At 43.4% G+C, this 17079-nt stretch overlaps 1 protein-coding gene across 5 annotated transcripts in view; it reads left to right on the top strand.

Moving 5' to 3' along the window:
* LOC134542396 (probable 3',5'-cyclic phosphodiesterase pde-5) overlaps positions 1–17079 on the top strand; it is a 176474-nt gene that overhangs the window by 133250 nt on the left and 26145 nt on the right. For all 5 annotated transcript variants that reach the window (XM_063386594.1, XM_063386595.1, XM_063386593.1 and 2 more), the window contains 5 exons: positions 2422–2618; positions 12395–12533; positions 13708–13934; positions 15095–15313; positions 15916–16129. In XM_063386594.1, the coding sequence (XP_063242664.1) occupies positions 2422–2618; positions 12395–12533; positions 13708–13934; positions 15095–15313; positions 15916–16129 (996 nt within the window). The remainder of the gene's footprint in view (positions 1–2421; positions 2619–12394; positions 12534–13707; positions 13935–15094; positions 15314–15915; positions 16130–17079) is intronic.

The raw sequence follows: 17079 nt of genomic DNA, 5'->3' as shown, positions 1-17079 counted from the left end.
TTGATAATTTTTAAAGGAGGTTTTGGGTTTTCTGTTGCTACTCGTGCGTATCCTTACTTGCGACTCCATCCGATTAATTTTAACTCTTAAGACGATTCTTGTGAGTTCGTGTTCGAATTAAATAACCTGAGCATCCGTAAATATACTAATATAAACGTAAATCCGCGAATATCTGTGGATATTTTACAATCGGTATTTTGTTATTATTTATTTTAAGTCGATTTAATTGATTTTTATGGCTACCTAATGTGTAAGTTTTTTTTTTCGTGTGTACTGAAAACACTTGAACACTTGTTACTTGTGGTACGAGTAACTTTCTCACAGGGCCGTTGAGAGAAACCAAAGGCCCTGGGGAAAATAATTTATCGAGTCAATTCCCGATTGCTAGGGACTGGAAAAATTCGCGGTTTCAATGACCACTAGGATAGACTCCACGATTCTCTATGTACTCGGGCAACTATCACCTGGTCATTGGCTACCGACTCGGGACACCTGTTTACTGCGATTCCTATGATTCGATACTTCTTTTGTTGAGTGTTTGCCATTGGCTCAGAGTCCTTCAGGTAAATTGCGGTCCAATCACTCACGCAGCATTAAGCTAAACGAGTTTGGATTCCAGCCTGTCTCGAAAGGAATCCGCGAATTTTTCCAGTCTCTATCGATTGCTCAATGTAACAATTTTAAAACTCCACAATTTACAAAAAAAAAATCAAAATACTGTAAACGTTACAGTGTCCATAACTGTAAACATAACCTGAGCGCATTGCATAACTTGTAAGTTTTCAATGAATTATATTAGCAAAATACTTGTAATTTCGTCATATACTCAGGGTAAACTCTAGATTTAAAAAAAAAAATCTAGGTAGGCTGTATTTTGTACTAGAACCGCCAGGGGTTTGTTTAATGCATTTCCATAGCGTTTAATGGGAATATTGTGTACGAAACATATTAAATAATTTAACAAAATTGATGTGGCTTTATTTATTTTTTATGTGAATCCGATGATTGTCTTACTTGACGGTCGGGCAGCCAGGCCAGAAAATTTGCGACACCAAACCGCGACGAACTCGGCCCATCGTTCACGACCACGGGCTCAACTGACTCCACGTCAGCATCAGAATCTACAGAGATCACATCCAGTCCATCACCAGACAATTATCTGCATTCCCCGTCGCTTCTCGCGAGGCGGACGGCTGAGGCTCGCTCGAGAACAAATTTCGCGCCTCTTTTCGGGGGCTCGTTTTGCCCCACTGGCTCATTTCTGTCGGCTACTTTTTGCCCCATTCTCTGCATTTTTAATTTTTTCTGCTCGGGCAACTGTTTTATCTCTTTTTTCTCCAACATAACCCCGTTTTTCGCTTAGGCATTTTTGCGAGTATTGGCTCCAAAACCAAAAAGTTTGTAACTTTAAAGTTATCTCACTCAACAAGCACCACTCACTGCTCACTCACGAGCAAATTAAAGTTCAATGTCACGCTAATCGGTTTATTTCTTTCGGATGTAAGCTCTCACTGACTTCATTTCGACGCTCCCCATCGACGCTCATTACGTCATCACTGCAAATGTCAACCGGGTGAGTCATACCTATAACGACCACGAGCAAAAATTCTGCTCTGCTAACTCTTTAGCTTTCATAGTTTACGAGTTCTAAGCGGTGTCGAATCCTCAGCCTGAGATTGAAGACGTTCATTTTCCTGTCGGAAAATCCACGTCAATAAATCTCGCAACTGGACCAGAGACTAGAGAAAGTTACAGATGGAGCATAAGCTCTGAGCACTGTGGCCAGTTTGTTCACGTAAGAAGATGGCGGCCATTTGTTTATACAGTAAATATAAATGTAGTTTACTACATACTCTTGTACACAATCATTTTTTCTCGAGTCAACAGACTTTACTTGTTTAATATTCATGCACTTTCCCACCATCATACATACATCACTAGAGACCGGAAAAATTCGCGGATTCATTTCACGATAGGATAAAATTCAAATAGTTACACCTCAGTACTGCCTCTGCTATTGGCTCACAACTCACCTGGACGACTCTGGGCTAATGAGAAACACTCAACCGAAGCTGTATCGAATCACAGGCCGCTACGTTGGGACACCTTTACAAGACAGCAGCCAATGAGAGGGTGACATTTGGCCGAGTGTACGTAGAACTATAACGTTCATCCTAGAGGTCATTGAACCCGTGAATTTTTCCGGTCCCTATACATCACTTATGAGAGAATACGATTTTCTTCATTGCACAATACGGCGGCGACCTGTTTCCCCCTTACTTCCCCTGGCTTCCGCAGAGAGATACCTGCAAACTGTGTTTGTGCTCCATCTGTAACTGTCTCTGACCTCTGGACCGGACCGGGCCCTGCGAGGCAGACCGAGACCTCGGCAGAAGGGGAGGGACTGGGGTGTTGTTGCAGTTCTGCGTGCACGCCGACAAGCGCCACATGCTGCAGGAGTTGACGCGCTCGCTGCAGAGGAACCCCAGCCAGGGCAACGTGCTGTGGGAGCTGGCGGGGTGCATCTCGTCGGCCGTGGGCGCCGAGGGCCACCGGCTCTACCTCGCCGAGGAGGGCGACCCCGAGCAGCTGGGCCTCTACCTGCCGCAGAGCAGCAGGCGGGTGTCTCCAGCCCTGGTCGTCGTCCATGCACAATGACTAGAGACCTGGAAATTTCGCGCATTCATTTAGTCGCCAGCTAGAATGCAAACATTCACACTCTCGCACTGTGTTCATGATTGGACCGCAGTTATCTGGACACGCCCCTCTACGTCCGTGAGGCAACGATGTCCAGCTAGGAGAGAAGTAAGCGAATCAGGTCGTGCCAAATAACAAGGATAAAAATGTTCTCGGTAAGAAAACAACCAATGGGAAAGTAAACATGGGTCGAGCACACATATAACATTGAATTCTATCATGAGGCCAGAGGAATCCGCGAAATTTCCGGGTCTCTAACAATAACTAGTGACCGGAAAAAAATGCACAGGTTCATTGACCTCCAGGATTGACTCCAATATCCTCTACACACTCGGGCAAATGCCAACTGTTCATTGGCTGCTGACTTGTGAGTCGTCTCGACTGGGTGGCCTGTGATTCGACACTTCTATGAGTGAGGGTCTCTAATTGGCCCTCAGTCATCCAGATTAACAGTGGACCAATGGCAGAAGCAGCACTAAGATATAATTATTTTAATTTTAGCATAACACGGAAATGAACCCGCGAATTTTTCAGGTCTCTAACAATAACTAGAGACCGGAAAAATTCGCGGATTAATTTCACAACAGCCTAAAATTCATATATTTATACCTCAGTGCTGCCTCTGCTATTGGTTCACAACTCACCCGGACGACTCTGGGCCAGTGAGAAACACTCAACCGAAGCTGTGTCGAATCACAGGCCGCTACATTGGGACACCTTCACAAGACAGCAGCCAATGAGAGGGTGACATTTGACCAATGTACGTATAACTATGGAGTTCATCCTGCAGGTCATAAACCCGCGAATTTTTTCGGTCCCTAATGATTAGAGTCCTGAAAAATACGCGGGTTCATTTCGTGTTATGCTAAAATTCAAATAATTATACCTTAGTGCTGCTTCTGTCATTGGTCCACTGTTAATCTGGAGGACTGAGGGCCAATTAGAGACCCTCACTCATGGAAGTGTCGAATCACAGGCCACCCAGTCGAGACGACTCACAAAGTCAGCAGCTAATGAACAGTTGGCATTTGCCCGAGTGTGTAGAGGATATTGGAGTCCATCCTGGAGGTCATTGAACCCGCGAATTTTTCCGGTCTCTACTCATGATATATGCTTACTTACCTAACACACTGTCCAACTGAACACTTTTTGAGTTGCCTAATCATCACACTATGAACATTTTTAATAAATAGCATACTGTTTTGCCTAATTATCTGCTGAAGTTACATTTTTTTCTGCAGTAACAATAACGAGTTTTAGAAAATTCTTAAAACTTGGAAGAATTTGACAGCCAAGTGAAATAAAATATATTAATTTTTTAACAAATTAATATTATATTAATAGAAGCATAGCTTTAAAACTAAAAAAAAAAGGGTTCTGTCTGTGTAATTCTGTACTTTATACCGTAACGGTATCGCAAGAAAACGTTAAAAATGTAACTTTGGCAGGTTATTAGCTACAAAAATTATGCAATGTGCAGAGGTTTTTTTAGTCATTTTGTGAAAGTTAAGTCAATCAGTAGGTTTACAAGTAAACTGTGCTCAATGAAATATGAAAAAAGACACACTTGAATGAACGCTATTCATTGAACGAAATACAGCGCAACTCAAGAGAATAAAAAAATACAGTACAAAAATAACTGAAAGGCATAGCCCTACGAATCAACAGGAACCCAAGCAATCACGGCGCCGTCGGTAAAATGGCGACACACAGACTGGCTCGAAGTGACCGAACTGATTTTGAGGGTTTGTTTTTGCAGCGCGCAATCCGACCAAAATTAAACCATAAAAATTCATTTGGCTGTCATTCGCCTTCTGCTAGATGGATTAGGATGTGGATTTTGTAATGACATTTTTTTTTTCTTTTTTTTTAAGTGAGACTTCATTACATGAGACATCAGAGAGTAACGAGAAGTACAACGCTCAGGAATGAGTTGCTCGTTGAATTGGTGAGGAATAACGAATAAATAAAAGCCAGACTAATAATTAATGTAAGCAAAGTTAGTGGATTACTGAATATTTTTGTTTAACCGTTCAAGTGGACTATTAACGTGTGAAGTTTCATTTCTGTAGTGTGGCTGCCATGACATCGATATTGAAAAACATATGTTATTGCGCCCGGGGCGGGGGGTGGGGGGAAGCTGAAGTAATTTCGCTGCCCCCCCCCCTTTCGCCCGTAAATCAGGCTCGTCCATATATTTCCACGCATGACGTTCACGTCGTGATTTATTCAAGGCTGACCGCGTATCTGTCGCGCCGATATCTGACGGCAGGCGTTCGATAAGGAGCAGTTACGTGTTAGCTGAGGGGTGTTGGGGGGGAGGGGAGGGGACAGAGTTTTCACTGTGTGTGACGTAAAGCGTCGCGCTTCCCACCAACGTTGTGTCCGATGCTGCCTCACACTCCTCGCTCTGAGGTCAACGTCAGATGCGTATCTCAAGGCGGCTTTTCGTGATTGCAATCGAATGCAACACAATCGAATACTGGATATACTTACATTGAAAATAGTTCAGTATTGAGTTGCGAGGGACATAAATGGTTTATAACAGTTAACTAATACATATTTTTTTTTACATGTCTAACTATTCCAAACATTAATAAGCTGATTAAGCGATCTCGTTTGTTGTGTTACTGCGCATGCTGAACAAAAAAAATTTTATGGGGGGAACATAATTATTATTTCACCAGAAATATAAAGAACATATTTCACTGTGGATACCTTTTGCGAATTAATAGGCAAAATTGTTTAACAAGAGTGATTATTAATTTTCTTTAAGTTTGTGGTTCTGTATTTTGCATTTAATTTTATATCACTAAGCCATACCTATTTTATTAATGAAAGTTAATGATATCTTGTCGATTATAATTCCTCAGGTGTAAATCGCTATTTTGAGAAATATTACTTTTTTCTTTTTTCTTTAGCTGCATTTAGTTTTCAATTTAAAAAATAAATAATGCTAGCGCCTAGTTCAATTTTATTTTGAAATGTGCGTAACTCCTTTTAAAGAAAAAATCATTTCGTCGGGCTTTGTCGGTGTTGTCCGTAAACACCCTGTACACGCGACTTCAACCCGCGCCGCCGGGTTTACACGAGCGCACAGTGCGACGCGCGTGACCGTGTGGGGTGACTGACATGCTGCCCCTTGTATGGGCAGCCCTTCAGGATTTTTTTCTGGCAATGGTTTGTTTGTACAGCGACTGGAAGGGCTACCCATCCATTTTCTGAAAACATGTTTCTTTAAGTGTTTAAATAATCCTGAAAACTTGCCCCTTGGAAGGGCAGTCCATCAGGATTTTTCTGACAGTAGTGTTTTTGAAAGGTTGTCTGACTTGTTGCCCCTTGGATGGGCAGCCCTTTAGGATTTTTCTGACAGTGGTTAGTTTGTAAAGTGACTTAACCTAACCTAACCTAAACTAACCACTGTCAGAAAATTCCTGAAGGGCTGTCCTTCCAAGGGGCAACAATACCGGGTGAAGCGCGCCCGCGAGTCGCGCCCGGGGTCCAAGTGCTTCCAGAGCCTTCGGAACGACGCAATTTCCGCGCGCTGTGTGCTTCCGACACTGCCTTGGCTCCTGGCCTCGGCCTGTTATTATCTCATCCTGGCGGCACGTTTGCGTTATATGGCTTGACATTCAAAACCGCTTGTATTTCCAACTATTTCTTTAAAAAAAAAATTGGTTGTCTGTAAAGTCGGTTTACGGACGATAGTTTAACGTAATAACGTCATAACAAAACATTGATGAAATTATTGCATACTTTTATGAATAAAATTGAATCATTTTTATTGAATTATCACTATTTTGTATGGATACAAAGAAGTAGTGAAATTAAATCTACAATTTAATTGATAAATTTACTTTTATTTGTACTCGTTAATTCAAATATGTTTATTACTGTAACGAACAGATTTTTTTAACTATAACTTTCATACATGTTTGCTATTTAACTTCTTCCAATCTGTGTTATTCTGTTAAGGATAGGACGGTGATAGGAAAAGTAGGAAACGAATGGGAGTGTTTCAAGTTTAATGTGCCTCGAAAAAGTCAAATCGATGGTTGTTCCAATCGAGTGGAAGAGAGATAGATGCGGCGAAAGCGTGCAATGAGCGTAACGGGACAAATCGTAACGGGACAATGTGCGAAACGGGACACAGTGTAACGGGACAATTTGCGTAACGGGACACTTTTTCGTGGGTGCAGCCGGCGTTCATCGATTTTTTAGACGTCACGTCAAAAAAAGTTATTTATTCTTTCAACGCACGTAACGCCATTTTCGCGAATAATATTAGCTACCAATGCGCTGATCCTTTAGTAAACTTTCCCTTCCTAATTCCACCCGAAACATTGTACAAATATTAATTAACTTCATTTTCAATTTTAATCGTTTAAGAAGCCAACCGAATATTATTTATTGGGCCCTGAGTTGCACGAGAATAAACTGAGTAGGCTTGCCCCACACACAGGAAAGTATTGCGGGTAGTCTAGAATACGTTTTGCAGGCGTTATGTTAGACGCGCATCTATAACGGTTAAAATCATGTTATAAACAACCAGGTTTGCCTTCATTAGACCTAGTCATGCGAACAAGTCTTAGATTTTTCTTTTAAAATAACAAATATAAGTTGTGCATATACGTATATATGCGCGTTAGAAGTTATACTTATTTTTTTTATTTTAAAACGCTAAACTATTTTAAAATAGTATTTACAAAAATGTTCAAAATTTGAATACATAACTTTTATCACAGAAAAATATTTATGACACAATGGATCTAGATTATACATATAATTGTACATTTAGCTAAAGTACCCGGCATCTTCCGGTTTTTTATTATTATAACGGTTTTCTTATTTTTTTAAGTAACTGACATCGCATGTATACTATAGCTTATTCTTAATAGTTCATTAAAATTATAACAAAATATCACAATCTATAATAATCTTAAACGGGTTTTTTAACTTCAACCAAAATAATCCACGTAATAAAAAAACTCTTTTAATGATGCATATAATTAAAATGCGTATTTTTGATATCACTTATACTTGACTGCTTAAAAAAATATTATACTTTTATTTGTGAATATTACTTAATGCATATAATAAAAAAAATTCATAGACCTAAAGGTTATAAGTAGAGACCGGAAATATTCGCGGATTCATTCAGCGACAGGCTAGAATTCAAATACATATACCTTTATAATGATTTTGCTATTGGCTTACTGTTCGTCTGGACGAATCTCAACCAGTTATAAACCCTCTCAACCAAAGAAGGATCGAATCACGGAGAAACCGGATGGGACGACTCACAAGTCGGCAGCCAACGAACTTGCGTTATTTGCCCGAGTGTACAGGGGAATGTGCAGTCTATCCTGAAGGCCTTCGAAATTGCGAATTTTTCCGGTCCCTAGTTATAAGAGAATAACGTACAGGCATTTAAGCTATTATTGTCCTCTTCTTTATCATCTCACAACTCCCCACTCCCCAGGCGAGGGCAATAAGCTAGATGGCGTCGCGTAAAACGCCAGTGACTTTAAAGTTTCCCTCAGGGACGACGGTGATAAAAAAAAGGGACGTGTTGGTGACCTACCGTGCCCTCGAAGAAGTCGTCCTCGCGTGGTGGGAAGGGGAGGGAGGGGGGTTCGATGTCGTTCCGCTCCGCAGAAGGTTAACTGAAGCGCACTCCACGGGATATGACTGTCCGCCCTGCATTCCAAACAGAGTCGTTTAGGTCATCTGTCCTATACCCCTTCCCTTTGCACTCACCCCTCTCCCCAGGGAATGCTCCTGCACGAACTGTGTCAACTAGCGTCGCGAGCGGGAACTTTTGCGAACTTCTCCCCCTCCGTCACCCTCCCCTTCCATCCCCGCTTCTTCTTCTGTGGGCCCCCGCGACCATCTTCACGCTAACTTACTTAACTCCAAATAATACTCCGAAAAAATTTTTTTAAAGCCGTCGTTAAATATCCTACTGGCGAGGCGGTCGGGAAACGTTTCCAACATTTAAATTGATTTTTTTTTTTTTTGCGAACAAAAGACAGCTAACTGTGAGACGACACAACTTCTGGTTGGATTCAAAGGTTTTTTTTATTATTATTGTGGCTGGTCAGAACTCGCGAAAGGATTCGACATGGTTTGACACCGTAAAAAATCTACGTTTTAAAGTCAAAGATCAAGCTAATGCGAAAACCGCCCTGGTGAATAATTTTTTCTGATTGTTATGGAAATTCTCATATCATGCAGTTAATTAAGTGCAACTTATATACAAACGTAATACAAACACGCGCTTATATGTCATCATGTATTACTATGTGGTGGTACTGCTAGTTTCTCTTTACTCATAGCTTCTTTTTAGAACGCAGTTTTTTTTCTGTCCATTTACAACGCGCTAAGACAAAAATACCCGTAGGCCCATTGGAACTTCTTGACTGAAGGGAAACTCTTAGCGAGAGTTAAAAAGAGGTAAAAAAAAACCTCCTTAACTCACTTCATTAACCCCACTCCAGGATGAACTACCTGAAACTGCAAACAATTAATACTTGAATACCAATAAAGATCGCAGGCTTTTCGCGGTTTTTTGTCTGGAGTTACTCGGCGTCGAAGGCGAACATTTCACCGACGTTTCGGTCGATCTTTCAGTCGTTAACTGCATCCCTGAAAATGGTGACGAGTCTTCTCGCTCCTCCCGGATCGGGGACATGACGCACTTCAGAACTAGACTCGCCGAGCCGAACGCCGTGCCAACAAGGTTTATCTTCCACTTTTACAACAAGCAAAAACATGCGAGAGAGTCTTTCAGTGCGCGCCAGATATGTTGTGTAACATCTAACTTCGGTTGCAAATACACCTATAATTAGAGACCGGGAAAATTCGCGTATTCATTTCGCGATACGCTAAAATACAAATAGGTTTACCTCAGTGCTGCCTCTGCTATTGCCTCACAACTCACCTGGATGACGCTGGGCCAATGAGAAACACTCGACCGAAGCTTTATCGAATCACAGGCTGCTACGTTGGGACGTCTCACAAGACAGCAGCCAATGAGTGGGTGACATTGGACCGAGTGTAGGTAGAACTATGGAGTTCATCCTGCAGGTCATTGAACCCGCGAATTTTTCCGGTCCCTACTTATAATACGAAACTCGGACACGAAATTTAATGTAGAAATCTTTAAAATAATGTCGTGCTTAATAAATGTAAGTAAATCGTGTTTAACAACTACATTTTCTTGACGCGAACCACACGTATTTTCCGCACCCGCATCTTGAATTCGCTGCCGGAGCAGCTACGTGACTATCGAATCATTCGTTTTGCAGACTTAAAGGTTTGACTATAATATAAATCGGCTCCGATAAAAGCGAGAAAGTCTTGAAAAAAATTTACTAAACACCGTTTTTGGACCTGATAGTCGACAAATAATTTTATTAAAACATTCATCTAACAGTTAAAACTATAATTTTTTTCCTTTGGCTTTGTGAACTTCGGTTCACGACATCCACCACAGATGGAAACACCGTGGTTACACATTTCCGTTACATGCGACTTCCGTTCCGTTCACGAAATTACTCATACCAATAGTAATTTACCGAAAGCTAAGATGTTACACATTAAAAAAATTCTAACGTGAATGAACACAGATTATTCGGGCGTCTGATTAGGAGTCAATGAATCTTAAGGTTTTTCCTGTTGTGAACAGAGGGTGGCCAAGCATACATTGATATTGCGTTAATTCTCTTTTTTTCCAGCTGTTTGTCCGCTCTGTGTTTGCGGGACACGCAAAACATTGGTTGAATTGTAGTTGTTGCGTTGTGGAAACAGTTTTAAAGGACTTTATGGAAGTTGTTGGGTTTAACTACGGGATTTTTTTAATCCATTCCTATCAATAAGGGCAGGCCTTTCTCGAGAATAAAATCTGAACGTCCATTAGACTGCAAAATGGTATGTCTGCACCGGCTGTTTCTTCCTTGTAGATGGCGGCCGTCTGCAAGAGAATCCAGTGTCTTATGTTGTTAATCGGGCCACTTAGGACGCATTATTTGCTTCGGTACTGAATTGCTGTGGTCAGTGTTCTAACAGAAGGCATGTTCCTGAAAGAAACTCATCCAACCACGAAACACAGACAATTCATACAGTGTTCTAACTCTGAGCTACACCGCTAAAAATGTTCACCTTCAATTTACAAATACCTAACACTGGTTACAAATTATGCAGCGATCTGCGTAAATTTCGGGCTACTGAATTTACATACATTAACATGAATCCAAAAGAATATTTTTTGGTATATCAACAAAAACATTCAAAAACTGGTCACTTCTACAATGAGAACACTCTTATTTTGTCCACGCGTGTGTTTACCTTAGTTTGGAACGAAACATACAACTCGGACGTGTGAACACGACATAGTTTCTTAAGAAAACTCAGTTATTTGAAATCACGAAGACCTCTTAGTTTATTTGAGTTAAATCCTTCGTTGGAAAGTCCGTGAATTTACAGTAATTTCTAACTGTGTAGTCTCGAAATCTTTTCGCGAAAATTACAGTATTACCATAAAAGAATGTCTCAGTTATAAATTTTAATAGTATCAACTGCAAGCGTTGTATAGTTTTGGTTCGAGGTCACGATTAAAGAGTAACTCAAACAGTTTTAGATAAGCGCATGCGAGAGTACTGCTTCGTTATTTTCTCGCTTGCAGCGCCACCTACGCAAAATGGCGATTTGGTAGAGGGTGAACCTGTAAAACTTTATTTGGCAACAGGATGGAGGTCCTCCCAATTGGGATCTCGTTTGCCCGAGAGTGGTTGAACGTCGAAGTCCCTGGCCGTTGGATTTGGTCGTAACGGTGGAGACGACAGAGGTTCGTCTTTTGGGGCTTTATGAAAGATCGTACCAACGTTCCGCTGTTACCTAATGATTTTCCAGAGGTGAGGCACGGAATTGAAGAGGCTCTCTGCTTGCATTACTCCGAACTTGTTGACCGAAGTGTGGGAAGAATTGGACTTTTAGGTTGGATGTGTGCCATATAGCCAAAGGTTGCAAATTATAGTTTACCTTGAATTTGATGTAAGATTTGTTGCAGATGGTCCAAATTAGACTTTTAAAATATGCCGTTGTAACTAGGACATTCTCCTACGCACGTGAATCTCCTCGCCAGTCGCCACGGGGCGGGAATCCTTTTCACAGACGAGAGAGCCAATCGTCCGATCGTGCATCTTCAAGGTTTTTTTTTTGTTCATTGTAAATAAATATGGCGGTGTTGATAAAAGGATACTAATGGTCAATATAGGTTAGGTTAGCTACATTATAAATACTTTAAAACATTGTGGACGGTTGATTTGGTTAGGACAGCTACATTAAAGATACCGTATAACCATGTAAACGGTTTCCTAGCCCTGGATAGCTACATATTAAAAACGTTATTTGCTAAGCAACCATAAAATGATTTTACAGTATTTTTTAATGTAGCTATACTTACCTAATATATAACCAACCATCCACAATGTTTTAAAGTATTTATAATGTAGCTAACTTACCCGAATCGACCGCAAAATTTATTGCCACACCGGTTTATACAATGAGGAAAAAAAGGGGGGGGGGGGGAAAGCGAGCATGAACTTCGGGGAACTTCGGGTTTTGGCTGTCTCGTCTGTGCAAAGAAGGCTCCCCCCGCGGGGCAGGGAGGTGTGACCCCGCGGTGGTGTTGCAGGTCGGAGGGCGCCGGACCCAAGGTGCAGGCTCTGGGCTCGGGACTGGCAGTGCCCCAGTACGTGGCGAGGACCAAGGAGCCGCTGCGACTGTCCCGCACCGAGCCCGACCTCAGGTTCCCCGACTGGCTGCCCATACAGGTTCGTCTTCCAACTACTCGTGTGAAAACACGCGTGATGGTTAGGGACACCTGTATTTCGCGATTTCATTTCGTGTCAAGGTATTTCACTAAACACTGTAGCTTTTTTCTAAGAGTCATGGCTAGAGACCCGTGAATTTCGCGGATTCAATGACCTCCAGGATAGACTCCAATATCTTCTACACACTCGGGCAAACGCCAACTGTTCATTGGCTGCTGACTTGTGAGTCGTCTCGACTGGGTAACCTGTGATTCGACACTTCTATGAGTGAGGGTCTCTAATTGGCCCTCAGTCCTCCAGATTAACAGTGAACCAATGGCAGAAGCCGCACTAAGGTATAATTATTTGAATTTTAGCATAACACGAAATGAACCCGCGAATTTTTCAGGTCTCTATCAATAATGTATAAAAAACAAAGATTTTTAAGAATTGTTAATCCAAAACTATATACCTTGTGGGTTAATCCTTGCGGTACGTGCAAGGGATGACACAAAATTTTGCTTTTGAACCATTGAATGACTGTAGAGACCGGAAAAATTCGCGGATTCCTTCCAAGGCAGGCTGGAATCCAGAACTCGTTTAGCTTCATGCTGCGTCAGTGATTGGAGCGCAATTTACCTGAAGGATCTCTGAGCCAATGGCAAACACTCAAACAAAACAAGTGTCGAATCATAAGAATCGCAGTAAAAACAGGTGTCCCGAGTCGGTAGCTCATGACCAGGTGATAGTTGCCCGAGTACATAGATAGAGACCCGGAAATTTCGCGGATTCATTTAGTCGCAAACTAGAATGCAAACCTTCACACTCTCGCACTGTTGTTCATGATTGGCACGCAGTTATCTGGACACGCCCCTCTACGACCGTGAGCCAATGATGCTCAGCTAGGAGAGAAGTAAGCGAATCAGGTAGTGCCAAATAAAAAGGATAAAAATGTTCTCGCTAAGAAATCAACCAATGGGAAAGTAAACATGGGTCGAGCACACCTACAACTTTGAATTCTATCCTGAGGCCAAAAGAATCCGCGAAATTTCCGGGTCTCTATACATAGAGAATCGTGGAGTCCATCCTAGTGGTCGTTGAAACCGCGAATTTTTCCAAGTCCCCGTGAATGAGGGAGACCACCCGGGCGCTCGCGCGGTGTAAGGCAGATAGCGACCCCCCGGCTTGTCGGCAGGGCGACGCGGGCCACGTGCTGTACCAGCCCGTGGTGCAGCCAGACGGCCAGGTGGCCGCCGTGGTGGAGCTGTGGCGGGCCGAGGGGTCGCCGCCCTTCCACGAGGAGGACGAGGAGATCGCCTGCAGCTACCTGGTGTGGGGCGGCATCGCGCTGCACTACGCCCAGCTCTACCTGTCCATGAACAAGCAGCGCCGCCTGGCCGACTTCCTGCTCACCGTCGTCAAGTGAGGCAGCCCTCCCCCTCGTCCGCTTAACGGCCCGGTGTTCCGAGACGCTCGAGAGCAAGGCCTCGTTAGGACACGACCGTGACCTCGCATTCCAAAAAGGGGGCGCACCACAACGCTGAAATACCACAACGCCGAAATGCCACAACGCCGAAATACACTAATGCCAAAAAATGTCATTGCAGGACTGCCACAAAGGTTAGGTTAGGTTAGACTAGGTTAGGTTAGGCTAGGTTAAGTTAGGTTAGGTTATATTATGCTAGGTTAGGTTAGGTAAGGTTAGGTGTGATTGTGGTATTTCGGCGTTAAGGTAAATTTAAGAAACACACAAATGAATTCAGTTGTTGTTTCGGTGGTACACAGCAGTTTTCTAGCTGTCGGCGTTGTAGTCAATTTTGACATTCGGTGTTATGGTATTTCGGCGTTGTGGTAACGATCCTTCCAGAACGTGTCCAAACTGTTTTAATAAACGTTGCCCTGCGCGCGAGGCTCGAAACTGTGTTCCAACGCATTCTAGCGGACCTTTTTTTAGCAACAATCGATTCAATCGTCACGGGAAAAATACTAGAGATAGCAGCACCACCGTCGCAAAAAAAATAGAACCGTTTTCGATCATTTATTGTTATGGTCATTGACGTGCTTACAGAATGTATTCCAGGATAGTTTCGTTCGGCACACCAACGCGCTTGGCGCCCTCCGATGATCACAAAAAAGTGACCATGCACGAGATAGTGGCGCCGTCTGGACCGACAAGTCACCTCACTCTGACGTCTTGGAATACCGCCCTCGGTCCAGTGGCGGATCCAAGAAGGGGCACCAGGAGCAAGTGACCCCCCCCCCCCCCAAAAAAAAAACCAGTTGTCTGCTACATTCATATTGCCGACAAAATGATTGTTTCTGAAACCAATAAAATGTAATAAAATATAATTAATGAATTTCTTGTAGAATCATAAAATCTGGTGGTTGGATTTTTTGTGTAGTGTGAGTAGATTAAAATACAAATTTAGTAATTTGAAGACATTTTTTTCTCTGGCTACTCTGAAATCCTAGAGGTGAACCTCTGGATCCGCCACCGGCCTCAGTCATGGACCGAGTGTTGCTAGGAGTTGACGGGAGTCGAGCCCCCGCGGATCACGATGTGACTTCCCCCGCGCGGGCAGGTCCATCTTCCAGGACATGGTGAGCATGGACGCGCTGGTCATCAAGATCATGAACTTCGCGCAGCGCCTGGTGGACGCCGACCGGGCGTCCCTGTTCCTCGTGGACGCCAAGAGCCAGGAGCTGTACGCGCGCATCTTCGACGTGGGGGTGCCCAGCTCGGACGAGGACGCCGACGACGACCCCCTCGAGTCCATCGTGCCCACGCCCAAGGAGATCAGGTGGGGGGAAACCAGCAGACTCGTTGATAGGGACCGGAAAAATTCGCGGGTTCAATGACCTGTAGGATGAACTCCGTAGTTCTTCGTACAATCGGTCAAATGCCACCCACTAATTGGCTGCTGTCTTGTGATACGTCCCAGCGTAGTAGCCTGTGATTCGATAAACCTTTTGTCGGGCGTTTCTCATTGGCCCAGAGTAGAGACCTGAAAAATTCGCGGGTTCATTGCGTGTTATGCTAAAATTCAAATATTTATACCTTACTGCTGCTTCTGTCATTGGTCCACTGTTAATCTTGGAGGACTGAGGGCCAATTAGAGACCCTCACTCATTGAACTGTCGAATCACAGGCCACCCAGTCGAGACGACTCACAAGTCAGCAGCCAATGAAAAGTTGACATTTGCCCGAGTGTGTAGAGGATATTGGAGTCTATCCTGGAGGTCATTAAATCGCGAAATTTTCCAGTCTTTATTTATTGCTTAAAATAATACTTTTATACGAATTAAAATAATCGTCTGGTAAATTTACTCATGTATATGAGGGTAAAAAGCTGAATGTGTTCACCTCGCTCACGTGTACATAGTGAGTGGCACTGTCTCGCAGGTTCCCGCTGGGCACGGGCATCGCCGGCCAGGTGGCGCTCACGGGAGACGTCCTCAACATCTCCGACGCGTACTGCGACCCGCGCTTCAACCGCGCCGTCGACCAGCTCACCGGCTACCGCACCCGCTCCATCCTCTGCATGCCCATCTTCATCGGCGACGGCGTCATCGGCGTCGTGCAGATGGTCAACAAGCACTCCGGCAAGTTCCTCAAGGTAGCTCCGTCTCCCTCCGTCTTCTTGCGTCTCTCTGTGTCTCCATATGTCTCCCTGCATCTCCCTGCGTCTCCCTGCTTCTCAATGTGTCCCCCTGTGTCTCCCTGCATCTCTCTATGTCTCCATGCATCTCCCTGCATCTCCATGCGTCTCCATGCAACTCCTTGTGTCTCCCTGCGTCTCCCTGTGGCTCCCTGTGTCTCCCTGTGTCTCATTGCGTCTCTCTGCGTATACCTGAGTCTCCCTGCATCTCCCTGTGTATCCCTGTAGCTCCCTGCTCCCATTGGCCCGGGGAGGGGGGGGAGAATTATTTCTTCGAGCTTCACCTTTTTTTTAACGTACTACGTTTGAAACCCTACAGTTTATGAATAAATAAATATATATATAAAGTCTAAACATTACCATGGCAATAACTGTAAACGTGATCTTCGAACAGTGGATAACTTGTGAGGTTTCCGATGGATTTTATTACCAACGTATTTGTAATTTTTGTCCTATCAAGGTAAACACACATTTAAAAAAATTCCAATTTCAACAGGACCCCCACTGGTGCCCACCCTGCATTCTATGAATCGGTGCATTCTGTAATTCAGCACCTCGCATTCAGATTTTTTTTATGGATCTCAAATTTAAATTTTGGCCACCAGGTCGCATTACTGCGATTTTTTTTTTTTTTTTTTGAGTTTGTACGTACGTTTTATTTCAGTTCAGCATTCTCTGTTTTCCATCGGGTTATGTCTCTCACGTTCACGATTTCACATTTTTAAAGTTTCACACTTTAAAGTTGCTCGGCTTCTGGGTTGAAGCCGCGTCGAAGGCGAAGATATCGCCGACGTTTCGGTCGACGATGCAGTCGCCATAATCAGGGAGCAGAAGCCAAGCAACTCTAGACAATGGTCGCGAAAGCCTGCGATCTTTACTAATCCAACTTTAAAATTATATTCACGTTC

The sequence above is a fragment of the Bacillus rossius genome (assembly GCF_032445375.1).
Source record: "Bacillus rossius redtenbacheri isolate Brsri chromosome 4 unlocalized genomic scaffold, Brsri_v3 Brsri_v3_scf4_2, whole genome shotgun sequence".
Taxonomy (NCBI): Eukaryota; Metazoa; Arthropoda; class Insecta; order Phasmatodea; family Bacillidae; genus Bacillus; species Bacillus rossius.
The sequence above is the reverse complement of the archived record's forward strand: the minus strand, read 5'-3'. Positions and strand labels throughout refer to the sequence as shown.